Here is a 13,042-nt window from a genome sequence, read left to right as displayed (position 1 = left end):
CTAGTATTGCTCGAAAGCTCTGCTAATTTTTCTGGCTGTTTTGATTTAGCTTTTCGCTTTTTTTGTATCTCAATTGAGATCCAGCCACTGATACCCACATCATTTGTTCAGTAATTTGCCTTCGGATTTATATTTTTTTCTTTCAATATAATATGAATAGATTTAGGACATCCACCTCCTATTTATTAATTCTATGAAGATCAAATTGTATGTTTATCGTATCGACAGCCCTGCTATTGCTATATATCATCAAACTATTGGTAATCCTATAATTTCTATCAAAATAAGTAATACAATTACCATATGATGCTTTAGTCTTCACCACGATGCTAGATTGGCTTGGTTTACCTTCTCCAGCCTTGTTTGTAGCAATTACTCTGAATTCGTACTCTGACTCTTCCATTAGGCCTGTAACACAGTATTCTGTCTCAAGAACTGGTTCTCGATTTACACGTATCCACCTTGTACCAAACATCTCGCGCTTTTCTACAAAATAACCAAGAAGTCTACTGCCTCCATCGTCTGCTGGTCCCCACTGAACACTTATGCTCTTCTCTTTGACCCGAGTGACACTTGGTATTCCTGGGATTCCAGGGACATCTAAAACAATAAAATAATTAGAAAATACAAAATTGGTTTATAAAACTGACAACACATGGTAACAAACTACAGTTTCTGTCTTCATAAAATCTACACAGTATAATAATTACCATATGGAGGTTTAGCAACAACCATATTAGTGGCATCACTTGGAGCACTTTCACCAGCTTTGTTGACAGCAATAACTCTGTATTGGTATTCACCCTTAGTTTCCAATCCAGTTACATTGAATGTAGTATCTTTGACTGGGTCTGCATTCAGTCTAGCCCATCTTGTACTATATCGATCCTTCTGTTCAACAATATAACCAATGATTGGAGATCCACCATCTGACTTTAGTGGCTCCCAATTCACGGTCAGTGAAGTACTGTCAACATTACTGGTAGTCGGAGTATCAGGTTTACCAGGTGCATCTATAAAAAAAATTATTATTACTATTAAACAAATTACAATTTTAATATTTTCTGATTGAAACAAATTTGAACAGAGGTTACTTTGTTGATACTCATTACATTATTTATTATGGACTTTAAATTATTACTACAAACAAACAAACAAATGACTACTTACCATAAGGTGGTTTGGACTTGACACAATCAGAAGTGCAGTATCTTCCACGCCCAGCTTTGTTTTCTGCAGCAACTCTAAACTCATATTCATGTCCTTGTCGAAGTTCTTCTAGTTGCATTGTACACTCTTTCTGTGATTGTCTATTAATAATAGTCCACTGTGTACTCTGAATGTCTCTCTTCTCAACATAATATCCTAATATTGGACTGCCTCCATCCGACGGAGGGCGTTTCCATGATAGTGTTAGTGATTGACCAGTGATATCTGATGCAACCAGTGATTGTGGTGCTTCGGGAAGGTCTGTTAAAAGATAATATAAATCAATAGTGTTTCCCGTTTTCTACAATTTACTCAATATACCCAACAATTAAATAATAACAGTTTCTTACCATATGGTGGTTTGGCAATCTGTTGGTCAGACTTATCACTGTATGGTCCAACTCCTGCTCTATTCTCAGCAGCCACACGGAACTCATACTCAAATCCTTCAACCAGATCACTAGCACAGAAAGTAGTATCTGTCCACATGTTACGAGTAGCCCTCACCCAATGAGTAGCTTTGATCTCTTTCCTCTCTATGACATAATTGGTAACTGGGCTTCCACCATCTGATTTAGGAGGAGACCATTTTATTGTAATACTAGTTGAGGCAAAGTCACTAATAGATGGTTTTCCTGGTTTTGATGGAACATCTGGAAAAATAGAAGATAAACCATACAGTAAATTGTTTAAACTATAATTCCGTCAAACATAGTTTAACATTCAAATAATAATCATTAAAATAACATATTTTTTCGGTTAAATGTCATAATAATAGTATTATCACATAGGTGTTACCAAACATGACTTACCATATGGTAGTTTGGCAATCTTTGGATCAGATGGTTTTCCTGCTTTACCAACACCAGCTGCATTTTGTGCTGAAACTTTAAACTGATATTCTGAACCAGGAAGCAGATTATCTACTTCTAGTTCTGTAGCCATGACAGGGGTTTTATTTATTGTCGTCCATCGTGCTTTCCTTGTGTCAAACTTCTCGACAAAGTAACCAGTGATTGGTGAATTCCCATCTGATTCAGGAGGAGACCAATTTAGCTTCATAGAGGTGTCGGTGATGCCTGAAATCTCAGGTACACTTGGAGCTTCTGGAACATCTGTAAAATTGGGAATAATTAAGTCAATACAATTTTATTTCTGCTTGCTATTGCATCAACCATCCGAAATTATGCTGAAGTATATTATAATTATATAACTAATATTTCATATTGGTTGAACATCAGTGAATGACAAAAAAGTATGTGATGCTAGAAATAGAAGATAAACAAACACCATTCTGTACCATAAGGAGCCTTGCATTTTGCTGGTTGAGATGGCTGGCTTGGTTCCCCAACTCCTCGTTCATTTTTAGCAGCAACTCTAAATTCATAAACAACATTTACGCGCAAAGATGTAACTTTGAAAGTCGTTTCTGTTGTATCCATTACATTCACTCGTTTCCATAAAGGTGAAAATTGTTCTTTCGCCTCCACTACATAACTTGTGATTTTACTTCCTCCGTCAGTCGCTGGAGGAGTCCATTGTACTGCTGCAGATGTTTCTTGTATATCTGATACTATTGGTTGACCAGGTGCACTGGGTACATCTGTAAAATGTAATAAATATTAATTATTTGAATTTAGAAAGTGAAAAAAAAATACCAGTAATATACTACTTCCAATCACTTATAATGGTCTGCAGTATAGGCAACATCCTTCCATATCATCTTTTTTCAGATTAAAATTAATTATAGTGAGCCAATTTATAGGTTGTAAGCAATCTACTGTTCTAATAATAAATATATTTTAAATTGCACAATTTTCTTACCACCTGGTGGTCTTGCTTCAACAGGTTCTGATGGGTTACTTGGCTTTCCAAGTCCAGCTTTGTTTTCTGCAATAATTCTAAACTCATATTTATCACCTTGTGTCAGGCCTGTGACATTGTACTGCATATCTAAAGTATGTCCAATACGGCGCCATCTTAGAGCAAAGGGTTCTTTCATTTCAATGACGTATGATGTTATTTTGCTTCCACCATCATTAGCTGGTGCCTTCCAGTTCAATGTCGCTGCTTGACTTGTAATGTCGTGAACGGACGGAGCACATGGTGCATCTGGAACAGCTGAATAATTATAAAACAAATCATTACATTTGTCATCCAAAAATGTTTGTATTGAGCAATATAAAAAATATTTGTTTATGATAATTTATTATATTGAACTTATTTTGGACTCAAATTGATTTATGAATGTAGTTATAATAATATAATACTTACAGTAAGGTGGTTTTGCAACAAATGAGGTAGATGGACTACTTGGGGCGCTTACACCAGCTTTGTTTTCTGCTGATACACGGAATTCATAGGTACTGCCTTTTGTTAAATCCTTTACAACATAAAACAGATCACTTGGAGCCAACTTAAGAGGTTTTCCCCAACGACGTGCATATTCACCTTTTCGTTCTAGTATGTATGCTGTGACAGAAGAGCCTCCATCAGTTGGAGGTGGTGTCCAACTAATCATTGCAGATGTTGAGGCGATATCCGATATTAGTGGGGCTCCTGGGGGCGATGGTACATCTGGAAAAACAAAAGTATAGTACAAATACAGAATTATTTATAGATCATAGTTCAATAATATTACAAATTATAAGAATTAAGCATTCAAGAACTACAAAAGAGATTGTAAAACACAAAATGTTAATCTTACCATAAGCTCTTCTTGGTACAACTGGTAATGATGCAATACTTGGATTGCTCAAACCAGCTTTGTTTTCTGCTATTACACGAAATGTGTACTCAGATCCCTCTTTAAGGTCTCCAACTGTATAACTAGTTGTTGGTAATCTCCCGGGGTGAGTAGCAGTCCATTTGCTACTGTATGCCTCACACCTTTCTACTATGTAACCAGTGATTGGACTTCCACCATCAGATAGCGATGGGCTCCAGGTCAGGGTTACTGAATGTTGTTGTACATCAGATATTTCTGGCTTTCCTGGTGCATCTGGTTTGTCTATTTTAAATAATACAGTTAGTGATATAACAGCTATAACACTGAGATCAACAAAAATAAGAACAATGTGAAAACACAAATTAATACAAAATACAGTGATACATTCAATGTATACATAAAACAGGCATAATATTTACAAATGTACAGTATTATCAACATTAAGGTGATCTTAAAGAGTGAAATCCAAACGACACAACAACAATTGGAATAGGGCTTCAAAGAATTGACAAACACTACGATGAGTTATTCTGCTCATACCATGCTGGTCTTTAGCCACAGTCGCAGGAGTCGAAAGACTGTATTCACCCACGCCGGCCTCATTTTCAGCACTGACTTTGAACTCGTACACTGAACCTTCTTCAAGACCTTTCACAATGTACGTCAACCGCTTACTCCTTGTAACAAACGACCACTCAGAACTTCTATTTTGTCTCATTACGAGAACATATGCTGTGACTTTTGAGTCATAACCAGAGTTCAACTCAGACCATTTTATTTTCATTGTATCTTTTGTAACTTCTATTATTTCTGGTGCATTCGGAGCATCGGGAAGATCTATTTATTATTAGAAGTATGTGCAAGCACAAAATGTGTGTAAAAAATAAAAGCATGCATGAGTGAGAAGTAAATAAAGAAACATGATGATAGAATTTAAGTGTTTAAGGAACGTGCAATTATAGATAGTATTTAATAATTGCAATTTCGATGGATAGGTCCAAGATATTTATTCTTCTAATATGCATACAGTAGATATTATAATTATCATTATTTACTTTACTAAATGTATCATGCACTAGAATGTATGAACAAGACAAGATCACTATATAAATTAGAGTGCAGTTCCATTTGAGTACGTGCTGAGAACATAACCAATATAGATAACACAAATAAAATCAAATTTATCAGTGACTTACCAAATGGAGATTTAATAAGAACAGCAATGGATGGTTCACTGAACTCTCCTAACCCTGCCTTATTTTCTGCTGCCACTCGGAACTCATATTTACTATTTGTATTAAGATCAGTCACTGTGTAGGAAGTATCCTTAACAGAATATTTATTCGCTTTAGACCATTGATTTTTACCAGCCTCTTTCTTTTCAATTGTATAATATGTGATCTTGCTACCTCCATCTGATTTTGGTGGTGTCCATGATAGTGTTGCTGTTATTTTTGTTATCTTACTAACATCGGGAACACCTGGTGGGCCTGGAGGTTTCACAATTATAGCTACTGTTGAACTTGGTTCACCGGTTCCAGCTTTGTTTTTGGCAACTATACGGAAATCGCACTCTGATCCCTCAGATATCCCAGTAACATTAAATGATGTATCTTTGATAGGTTCTGTATTTATAGAAGACCATCTTGGGCTGAACTTGTCTTTCTTTTGCACAATATAACCTTCAAGAGGTGATCCTCCGTCAGTCTTAGGTGCAGACCAAGATAAAGCCACAGAGGTCGGTTTCACTTTTTCTATTACAGGTTCACCTGGCATATCAGGTACATCTATTAGATTAAATAATAGTATAACAATACTTTTGAAACAAAAGCCTAAAAAATTTCAGGTAAGGTATGGAATAGCTATAAAATAGTTTGAAAATATACAATATATTCACCATATTCTGGTTTTGCCTTGACTGGGCCTGTAGGTTCACTGGGTTTGCCAACACCGGCCTTGTTTTCAGCAGCCACTCTAAACTCATACATGTTGTCTTTAACTAATCCCTCAACAGTGAATGATGTATCCGTTATAAGGGTTGTATTTACTTTGGACCAACGTGTCCCCTTGCTTTCACGTTTTTCAATGACATAGCCTTTTATAGGAGCACCACCATCATTCTTAGGAATGTCCCAAGAAAGCCCGATATATGTAAAGTCTGTTTTCGTAACATTTACATTAATTGGTGGACCAGGAGGATCTATTAAGAAGAAAAAACAAGAACAAATCTCACCAATAAGCATGATATTTCCACACAATGTTATTGGATGGAAACTTTACTGTCACACAAAATTTGATAAAGGAAACCCAACTTACCATATGGAGGTTTAGCAGTTATGGTGTCACTTGGTAAACTGGGTTCTCCTACTCCAGCCTTGTTTTCTGCTTTTACTCTGAACTGGTAACTAGCCCCTTCAAACAGATCAGTTAAAGTGCATGTGGTTTCTCGTATCTTGTTGTCGCCAGTTTTGATCCATCGAGAACTTGTCTTTTCTTTTCTCTCAATGATGTAGTTTGTGATTATAGAACCCCCATCTGATTTAGGTGGGGACCATGTTACTGTTGCTGATGTTTCTGTAACATCACTGATAACGGGAGTTACTGGTATTCCTGGAACATCTATAGTAACACAATTTTAAAAAAATTCCTTACACCGATTTTCATAAATGAAATACAAATGCATGAAAAGAATATAACATTTTCTAAAATACAAATAAAAATCTTACCAAATGGATGTTTCGTTTTAATCAACTGTGTCGATTCACTTGGTTTTCCGACTCCAGCTTTGTTTTCAGCACTTACTCGGAATTGGTACTTATGATTTTCCAACAGATCAGCGATGTTGTATGTTGTCTCTATATTTCTTCCTCTTTTTACTTTATGCCATCTTCCGGTCTTCTCTTTTTTCTCAATAATGTAGTCAATAATTGGACTGCCGCCATCAGAAGTTGGTGGTGACCATGACAATACAACCGATGAAATAGTGACTTCAGAAAGTTCTGGTTTTTCTGGTTCTCCAGGTACATCTATGTAAAATAAATATTACATATTCAACAGAAATATTGTATTGATTTATCAGTGAACTTAACATAATATGCTAAAAATAATATCTAAATAGGTTTAATAAATCAGTATTAGGATAGCTTACTATATGGTAATTTAGCCTTAAATGAGGCAGACGATTCACTTGGTTCTCCGAAACCAGCACTATTCCTCGCCTTTATCCTGAACTCATAGTCCTGACCCTCTTTCAAGCCATCAATTTTGCAATTTGGATTTGTTACTGGTTCAGAAGTTGCAGGTACCCATTTGGTTGAATACTTTTCCCTCTTTTCAACTGTGTAATCAATCACAGGGCTACCACCATCCTTCTCTGGAGCTTGCCATGACAAACATGCTGAGCACTCTGTAATTTCTGAAACTGTAGGTGCTGACGGTGCACCAGGAGGATCTAGAAAAACAATTATACATCATATATATCATTATCATTATTATTACAATTACCTACCATTATCAATATTATTAATCATAAGGATTTTCCATTATCACATCATTTCTGTCACCAAATTTATCTGTATTTCATCATTATAATTGTCAATTACCTACATATATTAAACAACATACCATACGGATTTTTCACCGTAACAGGACCAGTTTCTTCACTTGGTGGACCAGTTCCTGCTTTATTGCAAGCAGATACTCTAAACAAGTATTGACCCATCTCTGTTAAATCTTTCACAGTAAATGAGACATCATCTACTATTTCATCACGGTTCACTTTTGTCCATCGGTTCGAGAAGTTTTCTTTACGTTCAACTTTGTAGTTGGTGATTGGACTTCCACCATCGGATTTAGGAGCTGACCATGACAGTGACACTGAAGATTTAGTTACACCAGTGACCTTTGGTGTTCCTGGGGCATCTGGCACGTCTGAAACAAGTATATATCATATAATTGAAAAACAAATGAATGGAATATATAATAAAAATATTACCGTATGCATATCTATTTCTGAATACACACTCATTGTTTCCTTTAATTAGGGCTTAAAAAGGGCTAAGATAATTTTAGGATCAACTGTCATTCTAGGAAATTGTAATAACAGAACATACCATAAGGTGGCTTGGCAATTCTCGGTTCTGAGGGGACACTTGGCTTTCCAAAGCCTGCAGCATTTTTAGCGCTCACACGGAATTGATATTCATCTCCTTCATGAAGATCACTCGCAGTTAGCTTTGTTTCTGTAGCATCAACAGTAGACACCTTGCTCCAGTATGAACTCTGTATAACTTTCTTTTCTACTAGGTATTGTGTAATTGGAGAACCTCCATCACGTGAGGGTGGTGTCCATGACACAACCATGCTTTTGATTGTCACATCCGATATAGATGGTGTATATGGAGCATCAGGAACATCTAGATAATAAAAATATTATGGCATTTTTATAATATGCTAAGGAGATTTTAAAAATGTTGTTTATATTCATGATGCTTTATAGCACAATTTGATGAAAACCTCATTCTTATAGATATACTATTAAATATACTATACACTACTGTAAAGAAAAACCAATATAAATATGTACCAATACATGTAAATTTCGACTTTGGTAGCTATAACATCAAGTTACACTCAATTAAATTGTCTTAGCTATCTATACGAGTGGAAGTGGAAGTTGATTCATGTGCTTACCATAAGGTTTCTTAACAAGTACACTAGATGAAGCATCACTTGGTTTACCAACACCAGCCTTATTTTCAGCACTAACTCTAAATGTGTAGGTGGATTGTTCCTTCAAGTCAGTGACTGTGTAAGATGTGTCCATAATTTGAGCTTTATGGGCTTTTGTCCAAGTTGTCGAGTACTCTTCCTTCCTTTCCAAGACATAGCCGATGATTTTACTTCCACCATCTGAGACTGGTGGCTTCCAAGATAGTGTTACAGAGCAATGTGTAACATCACCAATGGTGGGAGGTTCTGGTTTTCCAGGTACATCTTGAAAAGCAAAAATGCAAATTTAAATACAAGCAAAATAATAAAGTTTGTTTTAAATCAATATATCAAACATCTACAACTAACTTACCATATGGATCTCTTGCTTTCATAGAAGAAGACTGGCTGAATTTTCCAGTGCCAGCATGGTTTACTGCAGCAACTCGGAATTCATATTCTGCATTCTCTTTTAAACCTTCTACTTTGCATTTAGGTAGTCTTGGCTTGTCAGCTTCAACCCATTTATTCAGAGCTTCTCTTTTTTCCAGTACATAATGGTTAATTGTACTACCACCGTCATTCACTGGTGGCTCCCATTTCAGTTGCATGCTCGAGCTGGTGACGTCGCTAATAGCAGGGACACTTGGTGGACCTGGTACTTCTAAATAGTAGAATAATAATATTATACAAGTATTATGTTATAAATTTCAGATGACAAAACATTGTGTGGTATACTGTAATATTTATATAAAGAACTTGATTAGTACTGGCAGACATTATGTGTCTGATCTAAATAATAATTGTTTTATGATGACTGCACTAACCAATTCCTAGTTTTGTGACAATTTCATCTGAGTCTGACCATTCACTTGTGCCAACTTTGTTGATAGCTGCCACACGGAACTTGTATGCGGTGTTGCCTGACAAATCAACAATGTTGAACTTTGGTTCTTTAACAGTCGTTCGATTTGCCTTTAACCATCTATTCTTAGATATGTCACATTTTTCAATGGTATAACCTGTTACACTGGTCCCGCCATCAGTTGCTGGCAGTTTCCATTGAAGGATGACAGAATTTTCTGTAACTTCACTTGCATCAGGTTTTCCAGGTGGGTCAGGTACAGTAAATGTCCTTTTACAAGTATTGCTTGGTTTCCCAACACCAACTTTGTTTTCGGCAGAAACTCTGAACTCATATTCTAAACCAGGTTCTAACTTACTAATACGGCAGGATGTATCTGATATAACTTCCTTATTGAAACGAGTCCACCTAGTGCTGAAGAAATCCTTCATTTCAACATAGTATCCTGTTATGGGAGATCCACCATCTTTAGTTGGTTCTTTCCAAGTTAACTTTAATGATGTTGGCTCTCCTTCAATAATTGTAGAATCTAAAGGTTCACTTGGCAGATCTAAAAGCAAAGCAAAACATACCGAATAATTCAGTTAAAAATATCTTTGTATATAACCAAAAAAAATAGCCTTTTTTAGAATATAACATAGCACATAAATGTGTCTTACCAAATGGAGACTTTGCTTTTGTTGAATCAGATGCTGTACTTGGTGAACTAGACCCAGCCGCATTCACAGCCATGACCCGGAAGTGATAATCTGATCCTTCCTTTAGTCCAGTAACTGTTAAGGATGTTGATTGAGTTTTTGTTTCTGACCACCGTGTAGCAAAGTATTCTTTTTTCTCAACAATGTAGCCAGTAATTGGCGATCCACCATCATTCTTTGGAGGATTCCAATTGACAGTCATTTCTGTGCTGTCCACATCTATAATCTCAGGTTTTGATGGAGGATCAGGAATATCTTTAAAAAACAAAATATTAATATTTGAATACTGTAGTAATAAAACAGAAATTATAACAGTATATTAAGAATAACTGGAAAAGAGACAAAAGCTCTATCAAAATCATCTTACCAAATGGTAGCTTAGCCACAAAAGAATCTGATGGTGTGCTGGATTTGCTCTTTCCACATTTATTTTCAGCAGTCACCCTAAACTCATACTTTGAGCCTTCACTGAGATCTGAAACATTTAACGTCAAACCATCTGTCTTTGACACTTTTATCCATCTGTCTCTAGCAGTATCTCTTTTCTCCACGATATAACTAGTAATAGGACATCCTCCATCCGATTCAGGAGCTGTCCATGTAACTGTAGCAGATACATTGCAGATGTTGGATATCTTTGGTTTACTAGGTGGTGATGGTGGTGTCACATCAAGATTTGCTATGTTGCTCGGTTTACTCTGTCCTTCTTTATTAATGGCAAAACATCTGAAGTTATACGCTACCCCTTCTTTCATGTTTTTCACTCTATAATTGGTTTCAGACACAATACTGTCATTAATACGTGACCATGCTGAAGTAGATTTCATCTCAATGTTGTATCCAGTGATTGGTGAACCACCATCTGTGTCTGGAATTACCCATGTTAGACTGACTGATGTAGTTCCAAGTTTATCCAAGTTTAATGCTTTTGGTGCATCTGGTACATCTGGGAAAACAGTTGATTTTGCAATTATTGACACATACTGATATTTTATTATGAATATTTAGAATTAATATTAATACTACTAATTAGTAATTAATAATAAAACTCACCATAAGGCGACTTTGCAATGACAAAGTCAGTAGATGGGCTTGGTTTTCCAACACCAGCTTTGTTTTCAGCACTAACACGGAATTGGTATTCACGTTTCTCTTTCAAGGAAGTAACAGAAAAATTAATTTCAGCTACATTAAAATCATTCAGCCTACTCCATCGACTCATAGTTCTTTCCTTCATTTCGATGACATAATTTATAATAGGAGATCCACCATCTGATGAAGGCGCCAGCCATGTTAGGTCCATAGAGGTAGCAGATATAGGTATAATGTCTGGTTTTCCTGGAGAGCCAGGAGGATCTACAAAATAGAAAATGCAGACAGTATGTTATTTTAATGTGTATAGTAACTGTGTGTGTATTTTTTAATAATACTAGATACTAATACTATAAAAGCTAATCATAAATATTTGTATCTAAAATTATAAATAAAAAGAAAAACTTACCAAATGGTAACTTAGCGATGATGCTATCTGAAGGCTCACTTGGTTCACTTAGACCAGCCAAATTCTGTGCAAGAACACGGAATTGATACTCCTGTCCTTCCTTAAGACCTTCTGCTGTGATTGATGTTTTTTCCAATGGTTTTGTATTCACAGATGTCCAGCGTGTACTGTATTTGTCTTTCTTTTCAATCATATAACCTATTACAGGACTTCCTCCATCTGACTTAGGAGGCTTCCAATCCACATTTATGGCTGATGCAGCTATATTTGATACAACTGGTTTAGATGGCCCAATTGGAACATCTGAAGAGTATAAAGAACAATATTGTTAACAGATGGAGGAGATAAGTTAATTAAATAATTCTCTTAATAATATAGCATGTTCCAGGGTTTTACTATATAATACTTGTATGATCAATATTCAATTAATGTTTATTGTAGAATGATATTCTATGTGTGAACACACTACATACCATATGGTGGCTTTGTCAAAACTTGATCTGATGCTTTACTTGGCTCACTGTTACCAGCCAGATTCTGCGCAATGATACGGAATCGGTACTTGTTTCCTTTTATCAGATCAGTAACCATGAATTTTGTGACGTTTATCTTTTCTTGTGTGGCAGATACCCATCGCTTTCTATCGCCATCACATTGTTCAATAATGTAATTTGTGATTGGGCTACCACCATCAGATTCGGGTTCTTTCCAGTTGAGACCCACGCAGGTGCTCTCAACATTATCAACACTTGGTCGGCTGGGTGGAGATGGCACATCTATTTTTAAATACACATTGCAAAATATAAATAATATATAATATAAAATATACAGTATAACAGTAATAGACAGTGCCAAATTTTACACTTGCACCAATTTTAAAAAGAAGAGAACAATAATGTTTTATAAAGCAAAACAACAGTCATATAAACATATTGTACATAATATAAAAAATACTGAGTATTGTTGACATAAATATCATATATATGCTTTATAGTGGATTCTTTGTCAATATCACACCGGTTTCTTACCAATCTCGGGAATTGTTTTTGTTTTTATCGCTCGACTTGGTGCTCCTACACCAGCCACGTTTTCGGCTGACACTCGGAACTCATACTCAGTTCCGTCTTTTAATCCACTAATTGTGTAATCAAATTTTTCCCCATCAACTGAGTCAACTTTCATCCAAAATCCAAAGGTTTCTCGAAGTTCCACAACAAAATTAGTAAGTTGGCTTCCACCGTCACTATCTGGTGGCATCCATGTTATAGAAATTGAATGTTCTTCAACACTTGAAACAATAGGATTACCAGGCGCACTTGGTGGATCTAACC

At 35.9% G+C, this 13,042-nt stretch overlaps 1 protein-coding gene across 18 annotated transcripts in view; it reads right to left on the bottom strand.

The window, feature by feature from the left end:
* The window catches only part of LOC140040437 (uncharacterized), a 159,769-nt gene that overhangs the window by 29,989 nt on the left and 116,738 nt on the right, over positions 1-13,042 (bottom strand). For 16 of the 18 annotated variants that reach the window (XM_072086376.1, XM_072086364.1, XM_072086377.1 and 13 more), the window contains 26 exons: positions 12,740-13,036; positions 12,185-12,487; positions 11,712-12,014; positions 11,264-11,566; positions 10,578-11,156; positions 10,172-10,465; positions 9,475-10,062; positions 9,021-9,311; positions 8,630-8,932; positions 8,050-8,352; positions 7,562-7,867; positions 7,086-7,388; positions 6,664-6,963; positions 6,254-6,556; positions 5,835-6,137; positions 5,134-5,724; positions 4,478-4,774; positions 3,917-4,219; positions 3,484-3,786; positions 3,034-3,330; positions 2,510-2,812; positions 2,022-2,324; positions 1,560-1,862; positions 1,171-1,470; positions 711-1,013; positions 301-600 (listed from right to left, as the gene is read on the bottom strand). In XM_072086376.1, coding sequence (XP_071942477.1) covers positions 301-600; positions 711-1,013; positions 1,171-1,470; positions 1,560-1,862; positions 2,022-2,324; positions 2,510-2,812; positions 3,034-3,330; positions 3,484-3,786; positions 3,917-4,219; positions 4,478-4,774; positions 5,134-5,724; positions 5,835-6,137; positions 6,254-6,556; positions 6,664-6,963; positions 7,086-7,388; positions 7,562-7,867; positions 8,050-8,352; positions 8,630-8,932; positions 9,021-9,311; positions 9,475-10,062; positions 10,172-10,465; positions 10,578-11,156; positions 11,264-11,566; positions 11,712-12,014; positions 12,185-12,487; positions 12,740-13,036 — 8,682 coding nt within the window. The remainder of the gene's footprint in view (positions 1-300; positions 601-710; positions 1,014-1,170; positions 1,471-1,559; positions 1,863-2,021; positions 2,325-2,509; positions 2,813-3,033; positions 3,331-3,483; positions 3,787-3,916; positions 4,220-4,477; positions 4,775-5,133; positions 5,725-5,834; positions 6,138-6,253; positions 6,557-6,663; positions 6,964-7,085; positions 7,389-7,561; positions 7,868-8,049; positions 8,353-8,629; positions 8,933-9,020; positions 9,312-9,474; positions 10,063-10,171; positions 10,466-10,577; positions 11,157-11,263; positions 11,567-11,711; positions 12,015-12,184; positions 12,488-12,739; positions 13,037-13,042) is intronic. The other 2 variants (XM_072086369.1, XM_072086374.1) reach the window with 2 other exon arrangements.

The sequence above is a fragment of the Antedon mediterranea genome, chromosome 2 (assembly GCF_964355755.1).
Source record: "Antedon mediterranea chromosome 2, ecAntMedi1.1, whole genome shotgun sequence".
NCBI classification, from domain to species: Eukaryota; Metazoa; Echinodermata; class Crinoidea; order Comatulida; family Antedonidae; genus Antedon; species Antedon mediterranea.
Note: the sequence above shows the minus strand (reverse complement) of the source record. Positions and strands in the feature narration are given on the sequence as shown.